Here is a 19,626-nt window from a genome sequence, read left to right as displayed (position 1 = left end):
TTCCCCTCACATCGTCATACGTGTATTCTGTATAACAATGAGGGTCTCCTTCCATCTTCGTGCAATTCCCCTTCTCCCTCCCTTTCCCTCCCACCTCTCTTCCCTATCTAGAGGTAATCTTCTTCTCCTGCTCTTCCTCCCTACCCAGTCTCTTCTCTTCATAATCTAAGGAATGACGATGATGTCCCTCATCATCTGCTTTCTCATATACCCTTCAGAATGGAATTTTTGTCTTCTTTCTTCTGCAAGGAATCTAATGTGGAAAAGAAAAGGCATGATCCCCACACCTCTATTTTCTTTCAGGTCTTCACTTGGTGTTAATAGAGTGTTTATGTTTTTATTTTAATGATACTGTGTCAACTAGAATATTAACTTTTAATTAAAATATTCCTTTAGAAATCAAAACTATATGCTAAGCAAGAGGCCAAACTCTAAATGAACCTTACTGGTGTAAGAATCTGAACAACCTTGAATTAAAATTTCAGAAAACATTGTGCCTAAACATCAGCACTCACCAGCCATTCAGCAATGAATGAGTTAAATATGGGAGTCAGTCCAGCAAACTTGAGAAGATGAGATTTGCTTTTCCTTTATGTTCACTCAGTAAACTGAAATTCATGAACAAATCTCTCAGAATTTTCATTTAATTAGATTATCATCATAAAAAATTGGGTGAAGGAAATAATAATAGGTGTATGGACTTCTAAGAAGAGATTTGTTTTTCAAGTCAAAGGTCAAATTTTATATAATGTGTCTGTGTCTCTGTGCATATCCATATCTCCTCACATATTTCAGGTCTCCCTCTTTCATGATTAGATTCTGTAGAACTGTTTACCTCTGAATCTGTGAGCTCCATCTTTATGTTTATTCAGGAAAATTAAGATAATAGGACCATGAAGATGATCTGTGAAATGCTGTCAAAACACACATAGTCATCCACTAGTTTCTTCTCTTCATAATTTAATGACGATGATGTCCCTCATCGTCTTCTTTCTTACACACCCTTCAGAATGGAATTTTTGTCTTCTTTCTTCTGCAAGGAATCTAATGTGGAAAAGAAAGGGCATGATCCCCACACCTCTATCCCAAAAGAGAAAAATAAAAAGAATGGCACAGTAAGCCCAGATTCATGTTATTTCTCCAACTTTCACATTGGAGATTAGAATTATATAGTATTTGACAATATTTAAGTTGAAAGACTCACACATAAATTAAATTACTTGTCCAAAGATAGATTATAAGTGGCATACTTGGATCTCAAACCTAGGTTTTTCTAACTCTAAAAATGCACGGAACCTTTTAATTCCTGAGATACATATTTGCCAAGGGCTATATTAAATCACAACATAAATGTGGTAAAAGTTCTTAGGAAAAATACTTTACTTAAAAGTAAAGTAGGTTTAAAGATTATTCTTGCATAAAAGTGTGCATAGTTGTGATATGGAGCAGAACACAAATTCTTTATGAATTTTTAAAATGTGATTTTGTGAGCAGGCCGCCTGGGGCTTCTTCACTTGATGCCCCAGGAAGATGCCACCATTATTTTCTCTTGTCAGTTTTATTTTGCTAGAGGTAACTCAAGAGAGGAGTTTTCAAAGCCTGCATTAAAAGACTTTACATTTGTCCAACTTTGAAATCTTATATTTATTCCTAAAGCCCAACAATATAATTCCCTGTTTCAGGTAACACAGAGAAATAGAATAGTTCATTAAAAGTTAACCAAATTTTATGCATATATGATTTTTTTCAGGATAAACCCAACTAGTATGAATAACTATAATTCTCTAATAAAAAAAATAAAGAAAAAATATAGCTGAGTTTCTCTGATTACAATAGGAATAGAGGTCCTGAGGTCCCACCCACTAAGCCTGACCCTGAATCCCTACAATGGTTCCAAACTGCTTCCAATAAAAACCTTAGCTCTCCAGATCAGTTTGAGAGCCACTGAAAGAAGTTTGTTATTATTATAGATTTGAATTTATGATATACCATGATTTATTTAAAACAAAGTCATTAGCCAATAGATACTCACATATTCTCCCCTCACCTTTACTTCCTCACCATTGTACTTTTTTTTCTATTAGGAAATTTGAGGTATGTTACAACTATGTTTTGCATAGCAGTTTCTAAAAGTTATTATAATGTAACTTTTTATAATATAGAATAAAATTCTAGAATAGGAACTGCTGTAATTTGAAAGTTCATTGCCATTAGCTAAACTCAAAATAAAGATGAAGGTTTATGACACACCTGTGAGCTTTCAATATGACAACATTTCGATTTCTGGCTCTTTGTCCTTCTCTAAATGTTTGTCCCAACTTGTGTGATAATATGAAGGAATGGGCCTCATTGACATAGCTCTTCGATTTTTCTTAAGACAAAACTTTTCCCATTTCTAAAACATAATAGTATCTACAAAGCATAAATTTCTCTGCCAGTCCTGAAATGAGTGAAGAACAGCAGCTGGATTCCTTAGTGTCCTTTGTACTCAGTACTCTAAGGTGGGTATTTGCTGGCTGATGAGCCCACAATGTGGGGAGTGTTTTGTTCATACTTACTAGACATAATTTTGAGAACCATGAATTCAGGCAGGCCTGTTGGCTGCACAAGTAAAGGAAAAAATCCATGTCCTGACAACTGGTGGACCTCAAGCACTTTTGGAAGCTGCAGTAGCGTATTATAAGGAAACAGCTTAGTAACCCTGAGTCACATAAAGCGTTCTCTATCTCCTGGGTCCTCATGAATGAGAGGATGACTTAAAATGAAGAAAAACATTAAAAAATAAAATATCTGAATTAAGTATAAAAGTACATGAAGTTCTTGAAAGTAGCACTCAGTTTGTTTCCTCTGCTAACTAAAAATATTGCACACACTAGACTTCAAGAATATAAAACCCCACATCACTGCATATATCCTAGTATGCATATCAGAAATAATCTAAATGCCCTGGATCTTTAAAATAGCCCCCTTATCAATAATGTAAAAATGATTGATAAGTTATCTCACGATAGCTTGATAAGAATAACAAAATTGTTACCTGGTCCTTTTCACTTATATAGATGGAGAAAGGCAAATTTGATGATTAAAAGGTAGAAGAAACACAAAGGCAACAATAAATATAAAGAATTAGGTAGGTAATGAAACACTAAACAGCAGTTAAAAAACAAACTGCTTGTAAATTTTCACTTTTTAAAAGAATTAAAAGTCAGCAGTGAGGGTCTGTTAGCATTTCCCAGTGCTTAGAATTATGCCTGTCAAAGTCAAGACCCAATGATTTAATGAGTAAATTACTTGGTCTAGAGTTGCTTTGCTGGGAATTATTGTTGCCTTGGTTAGAGTTATACTCAAACGTAAATTCAAGCAAAGGCTCACCACCCTAATATGTGCCTTTATATTTTGGCAGCACTTTGACATGCCTCATGATATTGTTGCATCTGAAGATGGGACCGTGTACATTGGAGACGCTCACATAAACACCGTGTGGAAGTTCACCTTGAATGAAAGTAAGTCTTTTATGGTATTGTTGTCCACGTTTTCCCTCCATTTTATCGCTTAAAAATATGCAAAATAAGTGTGGGGATTTAGCTCAGTGGTAGAGCATTTGCCTTGCATGTGTGAAGCCCTGGGTTCAGTTCCCAGTACTGGGGAAAAAAGAAAAAAAGAGAAACCCTTTTAGTGATGGTAGTAGGAAATCAAGCTATAAGACATTTGTTTAAAAATCTATTTGGTATGCATTTCAAGGACTAAATTAATTTTTAGAAAGTAGAGAGAAACATGTTTTTTTTTTTTTTTCCTGGCAGTTATCCCCTTGTTTCCACAGATATTCCACAGGAAATTCTTGACGCCTGAAGTAATGTCTGTTACATTAAAAGCCAATGTTAATTCCAGCTTAGTTCCAGAAGGAAGAGATGGCTTTGGCAAAGCAGAATGACTTGTTTCCATGAGGCATCACTCCACACATGGCTCTTTAGCTCTCAGGAGCTGTTGAGCATCTAGGGAAGCCAGCATCTGTGTCAGACACATATTATTCCCAACAGGAAGTATTTTACATTTCCATTTAGGGTTCAGCTTTCTCCACATACTGAATTGCTATTTTTTTAGGTGGGGGGAATAAAGAGTTTTTCTTTTTTTTTTTTTTATTGGTTGTTCAAAACATTACAAAGCTCTTGACATATCGTATTTCATACATTAGATTCAAGTGGGTTATGAACTCCCATTTTTAACCCCAAATACAGATTGCAGTATCACATCGGTTACACATCCACATTTTCTCATGTAACTCAAAATTTTGTCTGGGGACAAATTTGCTTTGTCAGGATCTAGCTGGTTAGTTTTGTAATTTTATAATTGCAATTTTGATATTATTTCTGATTCTTAAAAATCATATCAAACTAGCTCCTGATTTGAGGCTAGAGACAATAAATTTTTTAAATATAAGTGCACCGAAACCACAAATATAAATGTTCACAGAGTTTTTAAACATGGTAGTGTACAAACAGGATAAAGTAAAGATAAGGAAAAGAACTGAGGATGATAAATTTGAGGTATGGGGAGATGCAACAGGTATTAATCAGTAGAGAACTAATAAGGACATATAAATTTTATGAAGAAAAGAAATTTAATTATAATAAGAAAAAAAATATAAGAAAGAAAAAATAAACCCAGGAATCCAAAGCCTTTAGTCAGATGCAATATAGATCTTAGAGCCCAATTTGCTAATTACTGTATTCAGCATTATACTTTGAGTAAATTTAACTGGTAACAAGACCCAGTTATAGTAGAGTACATGTAGATGCCTGTGGAATACTCCACCACAGAAGTAGCTTCACAGTCCCCCTGAAAATATGGCTTTCACTACCTGTATCTTCAAAGAGTATCCTAAAAGTGGGGCAGACAAAAGAGCAAAGATAGGTGGCTAATCCCCAATTGTATGACTAAATTCAGAATTTGTAGAACAAAAAAATCCTTTAAATACTTTTAAAGATAGGAAAGACTACAGAAATTTAGACAATACCTTCACTTTTTTTTTTCTAATAAGAATATGATTCTTGAACTCACCAAGATTCTAGTCTAAGACCATTTATAACAAACACCCCAGTGGTTGATACTCAACAGAGATGCATATCTGAGTCATCTGGGGAGGATTTTCAAAATACATGTTTTAGACAGCTTTTTCAAAAGACCTGACAAGAAAAATTTCAGAGGCAGAAACATTTATTTGGGGGCTCACAGTTTCAGAGGCCTCAGTCCATAGATGTCTGACTCTATTCCTTGAGGCTTGAGGTGAGGCAGATAATTATAGTGGAATAGTGTGGCAAAGGAAAGCAGGAGAAGACATCGCACCTGAAAATTGAAACAGGGAGAGCTAGCTCTCCTCACCACAGACAAAATATAAACCCAAAGGCATGCCCCTAGTGACCTACTTAAGTAGGTTAAAGGTTTTATAACCCAATCATTTTACATCTAAGCTACCTTGCATTGTCTTACACATGAGCTTTTGGGAGACACCTCATAACTAAACCTTAAGAATACACATGGCTATTCCCCTCAAGATTTAGAGAAAGAAGAGGAATAATAGAATATAGTTTGGAAAGCCCTCCCAAGTGGTTTTGAGCAACCTCTAATGGATAAGCCCTATAACATAGTATACAACTTCAAAATCAGAAGCCCTCAGCATAACACAGAGCATAATAAATCTGGAAAATAGTACCTTTTGAACAGTAAGATTCCACTGGAGACTAAACAAGTTTAATTTGCATTTTAGTGTTTAACTAGTCAAATTCATTTTTGTCAGGTAGAAGACTGATAATCCAACATGGCAGAATTAGTAGTCAGCTAAGATTTCGGCTACATCAAATGTAACTACTCGATATTTCAGAAACAATGCAATATATTATGGACTCCAAAGGAAAACCTCATTCATAAAGTTCTTAAAGATACTATTCAGCTTTCCCTAGGAGATTTTACACAAGATTTGTGGACCCAACAACCAATTTATGGTTTGTGTTGGACTCTTTTCTAATATAGTAATATATATGATGAGTAATTTCTAAATGTTTTCTACTGAATAAAATGAACATCAAATTTAAGTTTTAAAATGTTCTTTTTAGAGATTCTGATTTTTCTCTTCTTGCATTGCTGTTACAGAAATGGAACATCGATCCGTTAAAAAGGCTGGCATCGAGGTCCAGGAAATCAAAGGTTGGTTATATTTCCTTTATAACTAATACCAAAAGATACTTGTGTTGCATTATTTTATGGCTCTTTAATGAAACTTTTAGAATTATCAATCTAAAAAGTATAATACAATCTGGTAAATGATCCATGTCTTCTGCCATGTGCTGAGCCTTTAAACCTGCATATTGCCACTGCTTTTTCTAATAAATGGAGTAGTCATAAGGATCTCAAATCACTGGTTTCAAGTGATGGAGTGTGATTAAGGATGTAGGAAATCTATAATTAGCGATCCAGAGACATTTAGAAAGGAAAAAACATCAGCTAGTCATGTTAGGAAACATGTTGACCTCAAGCAAGCAGAATAATGCTGTTCAGTGTTCTGGAAAAGAACTTTTCTTAATGGGCTCTAATGTAAATCAGTGGAAGAAATCTTTGGTGAGTTATTGCTGTAAGGATGTGAAAAGATATATCTGTTCCTGAAGCTGCTATCCTAGTATTACTAAGCCTCAAAGATTTACCAAGGGCTCCTATGTGAAAAGCACAATAGCAAATCCAAGGGAAATGAAACTACCTGACCTCAGGAGACTTACAGCATGTAAGGAGCATGAGAGGGAGAATGCACACAGACACATTTACCCATACATGAAAACCACATCACTGGGATATAATATCAGGAATGCAGAAATGGGATTTAGCTAATGGTAAGCAGCCACTGGATTCATTGAAAATCCTTGTTGAATTATATTCTCCCTTTCCTAGAAACAGTTTGTATTTCTATACTTTCTACCATCTTCAGGGTTTTGACGTCATTTATATAGTTAAGTACTCACTGTGTTTCTTGTGGGGTGATCCTAATACTTAAGTTTTAACTAAGTAATTTCTTTATTAGTTGCTTTACAAATAATTTGCCCAGATATTCAGACTTAACCAGAGGCTTACTTGTTTTCCTTTCTCATGAAAGCAGGTTGAAAGAGATGAAAAGAAGCAAGAACCAAGAGGGAGTTTAGGTATTTATTTAGGCAGATAAGAAAATATAGCCGGCTCAAAGTTAAAAGGGGTAAGATAATATTATAAGGTAAATAAATAGCAATTACTTGGCATTTGTAGAGATTCTACCCAGGTGATACTACCAAGTGACATTCATATCATATTCCTATACCAAAATGGTTCCTGATCCTTTCTATCATTGTTATATATTAATAAGCATATTTGTCCTGGAATAAGATGCTAGGAAAGATTGGTAAAAATAGCTATCACTTGTGGAGTATAATCAACAAACTATACAGAAATTATCACATTTAATTCTTACAACATGTGATTATTGCTATTATCCCAATTTTGCATTTAAGGACATTGAAGAACAGAATTGTTACTGAGATACTAAGTGTTAGAGCCAGGTTTGAAGTGAACCTTTGAGTCAAACCCTTTGTTATTATTTACTACTATTCTCTTGCTGAAGAGAATTGGATCCCACCAATTTATTTACTGTGAGTTCTTCCAGGAAATGCGGGCTGAAAATGGTTGTAGTTTACTCTGAAATTTCCAGAACTTCAAAATGGTCCCAAACTAATTTTGTTTAAATAGATCCCGCCAGAATAGTCTTGATTGTACTAATTAGCCTGTTGAGACCAGCCCAACCAACTACATTGACCCATTTGGGTTGGTCAATGAAAGATAAATAATATCTTCTGTAGACCATTTCCTATTTTCTCAGTGCATATTACTGAGGCCATTTAGTCAGAAAACATCCCCATCTTGACAGAAACCAGCAGTTCAAGAATCATTTTTTAAATATTGCCACCGTAGTCCAGTTTTAATAGGAATACTCCAATTCAGATGAAGTTATTCTATTCTTCTTTGAACCAACCAGTTTATGTGACTCTCATTAAACATTTTAAGATTATATTCTTATTACAAATTGAGTATAAATCATACTGGATCCCTATATCATATCTTTTATCAAAATCATGAAGCTTAATTCAAGCAGAAAGGGAAAAACACCATCCCAGATTTAATAGCCCAGTGATGCATGTTCATTTCAAATCTCCTAATTCAAGTTGCCTTTTGAGAATACTCATTCCCATTGTAAATGGTCACATAATCAGAAATTACAGGGTTTCAGAACCTATGTTCTAAGGGAGTTGTAGGAATAAAAGAATTTGGAATGATTTAAAAAAGTTAGGAAAGGGATTTTAATTTTCAAATAAAGTTATTAAAACAGACATCCCACCTAAAGAATAGCCCTCATGCCCCACACCTCAATAAAAGATGACGATGATGACTCCAACTCAAGAAAATTCAAAACAAAACAAAACTTCCTAACGCATTGATCCTCTTAGACCTTTTGTAGAAGAAGCACATTGCATTTAAAAGAGTTGAATCTCATTGTTCTGTATGTTCTTTTATGTCTTCTAAACTGCTACTTATTAATATGCCATCTAAAACCATCAGCCTTTAGTTTTGTCTGCAATGAATGGGTGGCAGTTTCTGTGTTGCTGTATTAAGAATGTCCCTCCTTCCTATCCCAGCTTTTTCTAATTCCTCTGTCAAATAATAGAAATTCATACACTTCTATGTGTGCACTCATACAGTAATGAAGCTAGTCTCCCTTTCTAAATGCATTGCTTTAAAGAAGCAAAACCTCTTATATGTCAGCTTTTCAAAATTATGTTTATTTACAAATATCTGAAATGATGCTATAAGAACTTGTGATATTGTAAGATTTTAAGACATTTTTCTTCTAGATATAAGGCATCTGGCATCTTAGGTGACAGAAGAATGTCATGCTCGATACCCCTTAATTTTCCAGAAGCTCAAAGCCCTGCCTAATATTAGAGCATCTTCATTCCTTATTCATCAGAAAGTGTTCCAACTTAACTGAGATTTTATTTTAATAATTTTTTAAGTTGTTAATAGACCTTCATTTTATTTATTTATATGTGGTACAGAGAATCAAACCCAGTGCCTCACACATGCCAGATAAGTGTGCTACCATGGAGCCACAGCCCCATCCCTTAACTGAGATTTTTAATAAAATATGTAGTATAGGGCTGGGGTTGTGGCTCAGGGGTAGAGCACTTGCCTACCATGTGCAAGGTCCTGGATTCGATCAACAGAACCATATAAAAATAAATTTTAAAAAAAGATATAAAAAAAGAATTTAGGTTAAAGAGTAGATGTGACACAATTTAGATTGTTTGTGCTCAGATTGGAATTTATAAAACTTGTGATAACCATCATTTTTGCTTATTACTCTACCTACAAAGGTCCTGAAAAGAACAGCAATATTGCTTCTTTTTAAAACTGGAAAATTTAAGAATTTTAGCCTCCTTTTAAAAAAAAATACAGAGCATCTTTTAAATCTTAAATATAAATCAATTGGTTCCAAAAGTTAGAATGTTCAATTATTTCTAGTAAATGACACTCAAATTACCAGAATTGGTGTGGAAAATAAAAAAAATTTCTATAGTAATGTGCATATATTTTAGCAAATTCATTGCATCATCTCTTTATGAATGCTAAGCTGATTCTTTTAGTCTGTCACCTACATCACCCACGGTTCTATCTATTTAATGGAGCTCTGTAATACCTGCCTTCAAATAGAAACAGACCTTTCTTCCAAAAGCAACAAGTACTTGAATGCCAAGCTACATCTCTAGATTATGTTTTTTAATCCCAAGATGTATTTTATTGGTTTTTTCCTGCTTAAATATAGTATAAGTATAGAGCAATTTTTTACATATTTTCTACAGTAAAGAGACAGGAATCACACTTTTACTCCTTTTGGAAACTGAGACTTTAGTTAAATTTGAACCATCTGGGTCTGTGAATCAATCCTTCCCTCCCCTTCAAGTTTCAAGAGCCAGGCTAGTGGATAAAAAGAAGGGGGTGGTGCAGGGAAGTCTGGCTTCCCCTTGTCCATAGAACAGGAAAGGAAATAAGACTTTGAGGCCATCTGCTAAATGATAATAATAGTAGTGCCTACTCACAGGTTTGATGTGAAAGTTAAAAGAGAAAAATGCCTGACATAGCCCAAGTGCTCAGTCCTTGTAATGAGACTGTGGAGGAAGCTGTCTCAGAACATTAAAGTGGAGAGTTTCAACCTGCCAATCATTTGTACCATAAGTTGTATTCACAGTGTGTTAGGTAATTTAGGAAGTATTTCCTTGATGCCCAGCAAAATGTTAAACTAGGTTTGTACATACTAAACATTAACCAAAGACTGTCCTGATTGTGTTAAGCCACCTATCCTTGTCACTTTATGAAAATCTTCACTAGGCCATACATAGCATGCTGTCTGTATTGGAGGGCAGAAGATAATGCCACGAAATCTTGTGAGTCTTTTGCAGATGTGCTTGTTAATTTTAGCCTGAGAATATTCTTTTCATCCTTTGCACCCTATATTTTTTACACAAACACGTATGTGCTTCTTGGGGGCAAAAATGTCTCAAGGCCCAACCTCACTTTCAATTCATTAGTCGAGTACCCTGAAATAACTTCTATGGTTTTATTACATTTGTTTCTCAAATAGTATTTTAGGTCTATACCTATCTAGTACCTGCCAATGTCACAGACTAGTTGGGTAAATTATTTCCATCACCAATAAAATAATATACATGGATTTGTGTGCACTTTCATTTTGCTGAAGACTATTTAAGGAAATCTGTAATCCTGTAATTAATGTGGGCTATTCTTATAAAGTACCAATACTGCCTTAGACATGAAAGAAAATTCATTAACTAATGGTATATCTTACAAGAAAGCAAATACTTATTAAGTACCTTCTTGATGACAGGAATTTATATGTAATGGTTTTGTGAAGGAGATATTATTGTCAGTTTTACAAATGAGGTTATTAAGGCCCAGATAATTTAAGTAACTTGCCCAAAGTTACACAGCTAGTACATAGGAGAACTGGGATTTGAGTTAAGGTTTGTTTGACTCCAGCATTCACACCAATTTTTTTCCCTACATACTTCCTGTGACTTTAACTCAGACAAATGCAAAACAAGGATATGTAGTTTGTGGAATTAAAGGTAGTTTGTGCAATTAAAGGTAGAACCAAAGAAAACCAATTTCAAGGTGAAAAACCATTTTGTTGAAATAACTAATCATGTATCCAGATTGCTGAATTCAGACACTGAAATATGAAACCCAGGTGCACTGGACTCAGAAGTTCTTTCTGTACAATTGTGATTTGACGGGGTAGGGGTGGGTAAGAGGGTTCTGGAATCTTTGAGACAGTTGAATATTGTGAACTCTTCTTTCCCTGAAGAAGCCGAGGCAGTTGTTGAAACCAAAATGGACAACAAACCCACTTCCTCAGAATTGCAGAAGATTCAAGAGAAACAGAAACTGATCAAAGAGCCAGGCTCGGGAGTACCCGTTGTTCTCATTACAACCCTTCTGGTTATTCCTGTGGTTGTCCTGCTGGCCATTGCCATATTTATTCGGTGGAAAAAATCAAGGGCCTTTGGAGGCAAGTAAAACGGGCCCCTTTAACTTGAACTTGGAACCTACCTTTGAAAGATTGTTTGGCCTAATTATCATCAGGAGTTTGGTTGTGATTTTTTTGTGTGTGTCTGGTTTTTTTGTTTTGTTTTGTTTTAATGCATTCTACATTTTTGACGTTATTGTCTCTGTTTCAGATATTCTCTATAATTAGTATCACAGTAGAAAATATGTCTGGAGCCTCTGGAATTTAGACAGTTGGATTATAATTAACCTTTAACATTGCCTTTTAGCAATTGGCTTAAGCCCAATTAGTATCTCCACACAAAGCTGTAGATAGTAGAGTCAGTATAAATTAGCTGACAGATCAGGCAGAAGAAGATTTCTTCGGTTAGAAACAGGCTATTTTCAAAGAACTTGGGTCAGTTATTTTGAGGTTGTATTTTTCCCCATCAGACTGGCCTTAGCTCCAGTTACATGACTTTGGGCAAGTTACTTAATCTCTCAAAACTACAGTTTCCTCATGAATAAAATCTGGATAAAATACCTCACAAAGTTGTAAAAGAGTAAATAGAATAATGTATTAAAGCATTTATCAAAGTACCCGGAACCTAGTAAACCCTCAACACCACCAGTGATTGTGACAAGGAATACAGTAATAGCAGATTCTTGTTTCAAACTTTAGCTTTCTCAAGAGAGCACATATTTCTTAAAAAAAAAAAAAACTATTTGAAAGTTTTTGAATAGTCATATTTAGGCCATCAGTATTTTACAAAATCATTATCACAGAATAGAATCCAGCAGCTGAGTTCCTTTCAGGACATCCAAATAAATAAACTTTGGCTGGGTGCGGTGGCCCATGCCTTGTAATCCCAGTGGCTTAGGAGGCTGAGACAGGAGGATCACAAGTTCAAAGCCAGCCTCAGCAATAGTGAGGTGCTAAGCAACTCAGCAAGATCCTGTCTCTAAATAAAATACAAAAATGGGGCTGGGGATGTGGCTCAGTGGTTGAGTACCCCCTGAGTTTGATGCCAGGAACCCCCATAAAAAAATGGCCAAATAAATAAACTTTGACCCAACCCCTGTTTCCTACTTCCTAGCAGTCCTTCCACTGGGGTCCCAGGTCCTATAGCAAAAGTCTACAGATGCATCTAGGAAGCAGTTAGTGGGACAGTGTGGGAGGCAGCATTAGATCAAAAAACAGCATCTTAACCTTTTCCAGGTCAAGGCAGCCATGGCAGAGATTCAGTGCCCATGGCAAAGCCCTAACACAGAAAGAACTCAGAAACAGGAAGCAAAGTTCAGTTTAATAGGTTATAAAGGGTAATTTTTCTTAGGCTTTTTTTAAAATCTGAATTCAGATATCTCAGCAAAAATATAGTTGAATTCTTACCAAGAAGGACTTCTGTTAAGACCCTGTACAGACCTGAAACTGTCAAAAGCAGGGCAAGGAGAAAGAAAGTCATCATCTTCATGGAGCTAAATAAAAGCTTCAAGAGAACAGGAGTTTTGTATATCTTGTTACTCATATGTCCCTAACACAAATAACAGTTCTTGTCACAATGGGGTTAATAAGTAGTTGTTGAAAGATTGAATGAATAAATTGCACTCAGAATAAGTGACATAAAAAAAGAGAGATGTCATGTAAAAGCTATCATAGAGGGTGCTAAGTGTGGTGGTAAATACAGAGAATATTAGGAGCATCTAGAATCTGGAGGCAGATGGCGGGAATTGTGGTACCCAACCCAAATTGGAAGAGGAAGTGACTAAGGAGTCAGTTTGATCTATCCTGTTTGCTTTTGAGAGCATGTGACATGGCACTGTTCTCTCATGCTGACTTTACAAGAATGTATTGCGAAGGAAGAGGCACAGGTCAGATGATAGGAAACTGCTTTTATTCATCCATTACTCAAAGAAAATTTGCAATTTTGTAATCTTCCATTTAATATATTTAATTCTAAAAGTAGATCAACTTCTCACTTTTTTTCCAACGTTTGTTCTTGATGGGTTTCACCCATGGTAAAATATTTAGAAATCCTCCTAAAGGTCCTTCCTTTATTCATCACACACTCACGTGTTCCATATCAGATACTGTGCCAAGCACAGGTGATACAAACTGGATGAGGGATGTCCTGCATCCCTGTGGAAGAGAAAGTCTAAATTTTGGCTTTCTGACAGTCTTAGTAGATGCTTCTTCCCTTTCTGTCAATTCCCTTCCTCATCGGCTCTTCCGCTGTTCCTCTGTCATCTGCCTGTTAATACAACTGATAATACAACCATGTCGTGGCCTCCACTCCTGGGGAAATGTTATAAGAGGACCCTGGGCCTGGCTTCTCTGACCCTCAAGAGAGTGGTATAAGCAAGGGAGAAAGTTCAGGGAGATACAGATAAGGAAACAATAAAATCCACTGGGGTTGCTGCGTCCTCGTAAGAAAGAAGAATTCTTCATGGAGATGGAAGCCCTGTTAAGAGCATTTAGGTCACCTTGTGTACCTGGAATATACTTACAGTTTCATATCAAGTGTCTTCACTTTCCTTAAAGGAGAAATGATGTACATAAATCCAAAGCTTTCTCAAGAGGTGCATGTATATTCTTAACAGAAAGAATAAAGTCTAACACATATATTCCTAAATTGTAGTGACCAAAGCTTTCAAATTTTACAAATTGTTGGTAACTTAATTCTATCCTGTCCTAACACAAATAACTAAAGTGTATTAAGCATTTGATATGTATATGTTCTAAGCATGCCACATGTAAAGTCCCATCTTATATATAGAAATTATCTTTGATCCTTCATTTCTCAGAAGAGAAAAACCAAGGCTCTGGAATTAATATATCAAGATTGCACAGTCTCTAAGGGACAGGCAGGAATCAAACCCTTAGATACATCTCAATATCTATGTTTTTCAATAATATATTGCCTTTTTCCCCTTAGAATTGCATGTACAAGCCAAGCCATCCTAAACATTTAAGACTTCCTGATTTTGTGTTGAACATTGGTTGAGGAAGGTGACTTGGATTCATTTTGAAATGTGCCATCTTTTTTTTTTTTCTTTTTAAACAGATTCTGAACACAAACTTGAGGCAAGTTCAGGAAGAGTGCTGGGAAGATTTAGAGGTATGCTTGTGACCTTTCAGAATCTTTCATATTTGGTTCAAAGTCAACAAGTTCATGTCTTTAAAGAGCAAGGAGATATTTCATATTATGTGTCTGAAAATTAAACACCTGGTATACAGCATAACATCTCCCAAAGTAAATGCAGAATGCAAACCATAAACTAAACCAAATGTGTGGCTCTGGCAGCAAATTTCCCAGTTTGTTTGTTTGGTTGGTTGGTTGGTTTTGGTTTTTGTTTTTATTTTTCACCTTGCCATTCCCTATTATTCTCTTCCTCTGCCTTTTATCGGGATTCGTTTGTCTTTGGTAAATTTTCTGTCATTCCTGTTGTTGTGTCAGAGCTTGTCAGAGTGAAGATGATCTTTTCATAAAATCATTGAAATGAAGAGCTGCCCAAGGGATGATAATTCAGAGAGCTGGGGAAAACAGGAGAAAAAAAGTAAATCTGGAATATTCCTACAGAAACACATAAGCCCGTGGAGCTTTGTTTTTTCTTTTTTCTTTTAATAAGTCTGTGGAGTAATATCTATCTGGATGTTTGTCACTTTTTTTAAATATCTACCTTTTCCCAACCTCTAACTTTATTTACCCTTTAAGAATTTACAAAGAAGCTGTCTCATCTGTTGCAAACTTTACTTCAATTCTACATTGTTGTTTGCTCTCTTTAGGAAAGGGAAGTGGAGGTTTAAACCTTGGAAATTTCTTTGCCAACCGTAAGGGCTACAGTCGAAAAGGGTTTGACCGCCTCAGCACCGAGGGCAGTGACCAAGAGAAAGATGAGGATGATGGAAGCGAATCAGAAGAGGAGTATTCAGCACCTCTGCCTGCACCACCACCTCCGTCTTCCTGAAAACCAAGCTTTGGTTTAGGTTGAATGAGATTTACTAAGAATGCCAGATCCCTTTCCCTTCAGCACGTTTAAAGTTTTGTGCATTTAATTGTATGCTGTACTAGTCTATGTGGGACGGTACACATTTTATTTTATTTCGTTTGGTTAAGTTGGCTTCTGTTTTTAATTGAGGAGTTTCCTAAAAGTTCATAAGAGTGCCATTGTCTTTATATGAATATAGAATAGAGAAGCAGTCCTCTTCTTCCATTATAGTACTAATCTAATGATGGAAGTTTGCTCATTTACATTTTTGAGACTTTTTTGTGGATGTAAATAGCCCCATTCTCTGCTTGGACACAGTATTCTCCCAATAGCACTCCCATTGCCAGCGTCTTTCTTTGGTGCCTTTCCTGTTCAGCATTCTCAGCCTGTGGCAGTAAAGAGAAACTTTGTGCTACATGATGACAAAGCTGCTAAATCTTCTTCTATTTTTTTAAAATCACTAACATTATATTGCAATGAAAGAAAGAAAAAAAAAGTCTCTATTTAAATTCTTTTTTTTTAATTTTCTCCTCAGTTGGTGTATTTCTGGGATGTCTTATTTTTAGATGGTTACACTGTTAGAACACTATTTTCAGAATCTGAATGTAATTTGTGTAATAAAGTGTTTTCAGAGCATTAGCTGTCAGAGTGTATTTTGCAATTTTTGCATATTTACAAGGTTTTGTATATAACTTTTGTAATAATCACACAAACCACAGATATGGTAAAACTTGCTCAATGTCTTCAACCAAAAGAAATGTGTTGTACTGTGTAAAATTTAGAAAATATTTTGTTATCTAGCAATATAAATTAAAGCCAGGCTAAGAGTTTACATACATGTATAAAACCAGGCTTTCTTTGAAAATTCACAGAGGATTTTTGCTTGTGGTGGATCAATGAGAGAGTAAATTTAATAAAAGGCGATCATAGTTAAGAGAAAGCTTGTGTCTCAAATTACATATACAAATGAATCCATCAGTGTAGATTATTATTGATAATTTTCTTTTTAAATAATAATTTCACCCAAATTTCTATATATACACGACATGATGGAAGTATCTTACAGTGACTGCATTTTATTTTTAGAATACCTTTTTCATAATCCATCAGTGAAATTTAATAGGAACCTGTAATATTTCATTTCAACATAACTGAACCCCAGAACCCTTTCTTCAAAATGCTTACTTGCATCAGAGGTATCTTAGTAGTTGAAATATTAGAGATTCAATTGACTAATCATGAAAACACTGCAGGGTACTTTGCAAAAAAGAAAAATTATATTAGAATGCCTCCTAGCTATGTCATTTTTAAAAAATTAATTCAATCTAGATTTTTCTCCTTATAATTGATACCAAAGAAAGGTTTTGTCACTTTCCATATGTTTACCTCACCTTCTTATTAAAGCTTAAATTGGGCATTTTCCCCAAGTGAAGGCTTCACTTATTTTTGATTCCTGTGTTCTTCCTTCTCAAACGAAACATACATTTTCTCTCCTCTAACCATTAATCTGTTTTTTTCACCAAATCAGTGGTAAATATAGAATCACAACCACAATATTCTGATTGTACCTGATACTTTCACTGTCTTATAAATGTTATTTCAAAATCAGAATTAATCCAGTGCCCAGGACATGTGTTTTACAGGTTGGCTTTGATGCTATTCAGGTTTGTTAAGTTGAGAAAATTATTTCACCTGAACTGAATCCAGGTAATAGCGTTTGTAGTGTAATATGCAATCATAAGCTCTATTAGCTACATTTTAAATGATATATACACTTAATGTTGTTCTTGCAGTTTTACAATAGCTGAATAGACACAAAGACCATAGTAATAAAATATAAGAAGACAAGAAAAAACAGGAAAACAAACATGAAAATGGAAAAAACTAATAACAGGATAATTCCTATTATACCTGCTCATGGAAACAAACTTGGCTCCAGACTTTCTATTAGCTCATTAAATAAAACTTGATCCCCTACATAATTTATGAATCTATTAAATATTTAGCATTCCTAATATTAAGATCAGAAAAATTAGCTCCCAAGTGTCTTCTGAAATACAGTGCCAGGTGGAATAATCAAAGTCTTCAACAATAGAGAGTATAGACAAATCCATCTTGCAGGTCTGTTCTTGCACATATCCCTTAACAAGAGCACATGACATTACAGGAAGGGAAATTGAAAAAAGAAAGTTTGCTAGGATATTATAATCCTGTCCTAGCATACCACCATTCTACTAATCTGGCTTAATTAAAGGTGGTAGACTGAAAATTAATAATCTACATAAACTTAAGTCAATATTTCCACTGATAATTGTTCTTAGCTAAATGTCGTTTATTGAGTCAGAGATTGGACTCCTGAGGAAGTACCCTAGTGGAGTGGATCCCAGTTCTGAGTTCAGAGTACAATCACCTAAGAATTTAAGACAAAAAATTGTTAGGCACTCTATCCAGAGATCCTGATTTATGGTAGCTGGCCCAGAGTGGGATACAAGTGTAGATTTTGTTCTTAAATTTCCCCAGGTACTTCTAATGTGCAGCCAGAGTCGAAAACATTTTCTTTGAGAATGGCTGCCAATTGCAGCAAGTACCTAGCTATATTTTCACATACAGTTTACAGATGTTTGGAAAGACATGACAGGATCTGAGGTGTTAGATATGACTCTTGGATAGTTAAAATGAGCATCTTTGATATACTAGAAAGTGAAGGAAAACAGCTGTGCTTTCATTTTTTATATATTTAATCATTAGAGGAATATAATTTGAAGAAGTTAAAAGAATAGCTTTGTTATTCACTGGCCCTGAATTTTCAAATGCATAAAATCTTTTATTTTAAGCTTTTTAGTTTATTAAATCAGCATATTCTTTTCAGAATTCCCATTCATACTGAAACTTATACCCAGATATCTATAAATCAGATATTTAAGACAATGACAATGGGAACCATAGACTTTGTATTAAGGCTTATTCCCCAGACATCTTCACAGTAGCTGGAAGTTGATGTAGCCTATAGCAAAATGTCTCAAAATTTAAATGTGGCTAAGAATCAACTGCAAGCATTTATTTTAAGAGAACTGACGTGGTCCCATTCCCTTAGTTCTTGATTCATTAGATAAAGCCCAAAGATCTGCATTTTTAAGAAGCACATTTGGTGATTTGGATACACATGTTTCATAGTCTATCATCAAGAAACAAAACCTAAAACGTCCATATTCTTAAATAGGTAGTCTCTATAAGAGTGATAGACTCAGAAATCATCCACTCCAGTTCCTCAAACTCAGATCACAAAAACCCGGAATGTGAGTTATCTGCATGACCAAATCTTAACAGAATCTTCTCTCTTTAGTCTGCTGACACCAATTATTCCACTAGGAAAAACAGGTGCATGCAAGCATAATAGGGCCTTCCTGAGAACCTCCTTTAGAAAAATATCAAAAACAAATACGAGTGGGGTCTTTAGCAAGGCTGCATGCTAGACTTACTTTTAAAATTTTTGAATCCCATTTACAGGCAAAAGCAAACCCATTGGTATGTTTTTGCAACATTGTGATTTAATTAAGGGAACATTCACTTTGGAGAATATGTTGATGATGACAGATGTGACTTCCCTATATAGCATAAAGATGTCAACCAATCATATGTCCAAAGTAGAGATAGGAAACAAGGTCATGTATTTTCTTATACAAACTTCAGAATTCGCTGTATAGACAAGGTGTTTACCAATGAAGAACCAATAGTAAAGTGCTTACATTTAGACATATGAAGGTATACAAAATAGGAGTTTTATAAAAACATATTTGACTCTAGAACTCTTAACATTTCTGAATGAAAATGCCTTTTATCATATGAACATTCTTAAAATGGATAAATGGGTTACTTGAAAATGCTCTAATTATTTCTGATATTAAACTATTAAATTTTCCATGCCTTTAAAATTTTTATTGTCTGGGGCCAGGCGCAGTGGCACACTCCTGTAATCCCAGTGGCTTAGGAGGCTGAGGCAGGAGGATC

General features: G+C 35.1%; 1 protein-coding gene across 7 annotated transcripts in view; it reads left to right on the top strand.

Moving 5' to 3' along the window:
- Pam (peptidylglycine alpha-amidating monooxygenase) overlaps positions 1-16,257 on the top strand; it is a 289,187-nt gene extending 272,930 nt beyond the window's left edge. For 3 of the 7 annotated variants that reach the window (XM_076856970.2, XM_076856966.2, XM_076856967.2), the window contains 5 exons: positions 3,404-3,503; positions 6,148-6,201; positions 11,453-11,656; positions 14,694-14,747; positions 15,416-16,257. In XM_076856970.2, the coding sequence (XP_076713085.2) occupies positions 3,404-3,503; positions 6,148-6,201; positions 11,453-11,656; positions 14,694-14,747; positions 15,416-15,597 (594 nt within the window). In that variant the 3' untranslated portion in view covers positions 15,598-16,257. The remainder of the gene's footprint in view (positions 1-3,403; positions 3,504-6,147; positions 6,202-11,452; positions 11,657-14,693; positions 14,748-15,415) is intronic. The other 4 variants (XM_076856971.2, XM_076856968.2, XM_076856972.2 and 1 more) reach the window with 2 other exon arrangements.
- Positions 16,258-19,626: the final 3,369 nt, after the last annotated feature.

The sequence above is a fragment of the Callospermophilus lateralis genome, chromosome 5 (genome assembly GCF_048772815.1).
Source record: "Callospermophilus lateralis isolate mCalLat2 chromosome 5, mCalLat2.hap1, whole genome shotgun sequence".
In the NCBI taxonomy this organism is placed as follows: domain Eukaryota; kingdom Metazoa; phylum Chordata; class Mammalia; order Rodentia; family Sciuridae; genus Callospermophilus; species Callospermophilus lateralis.
This window is presented reverse-complemented; position numbering and strand designations above follow the sequence as displayed.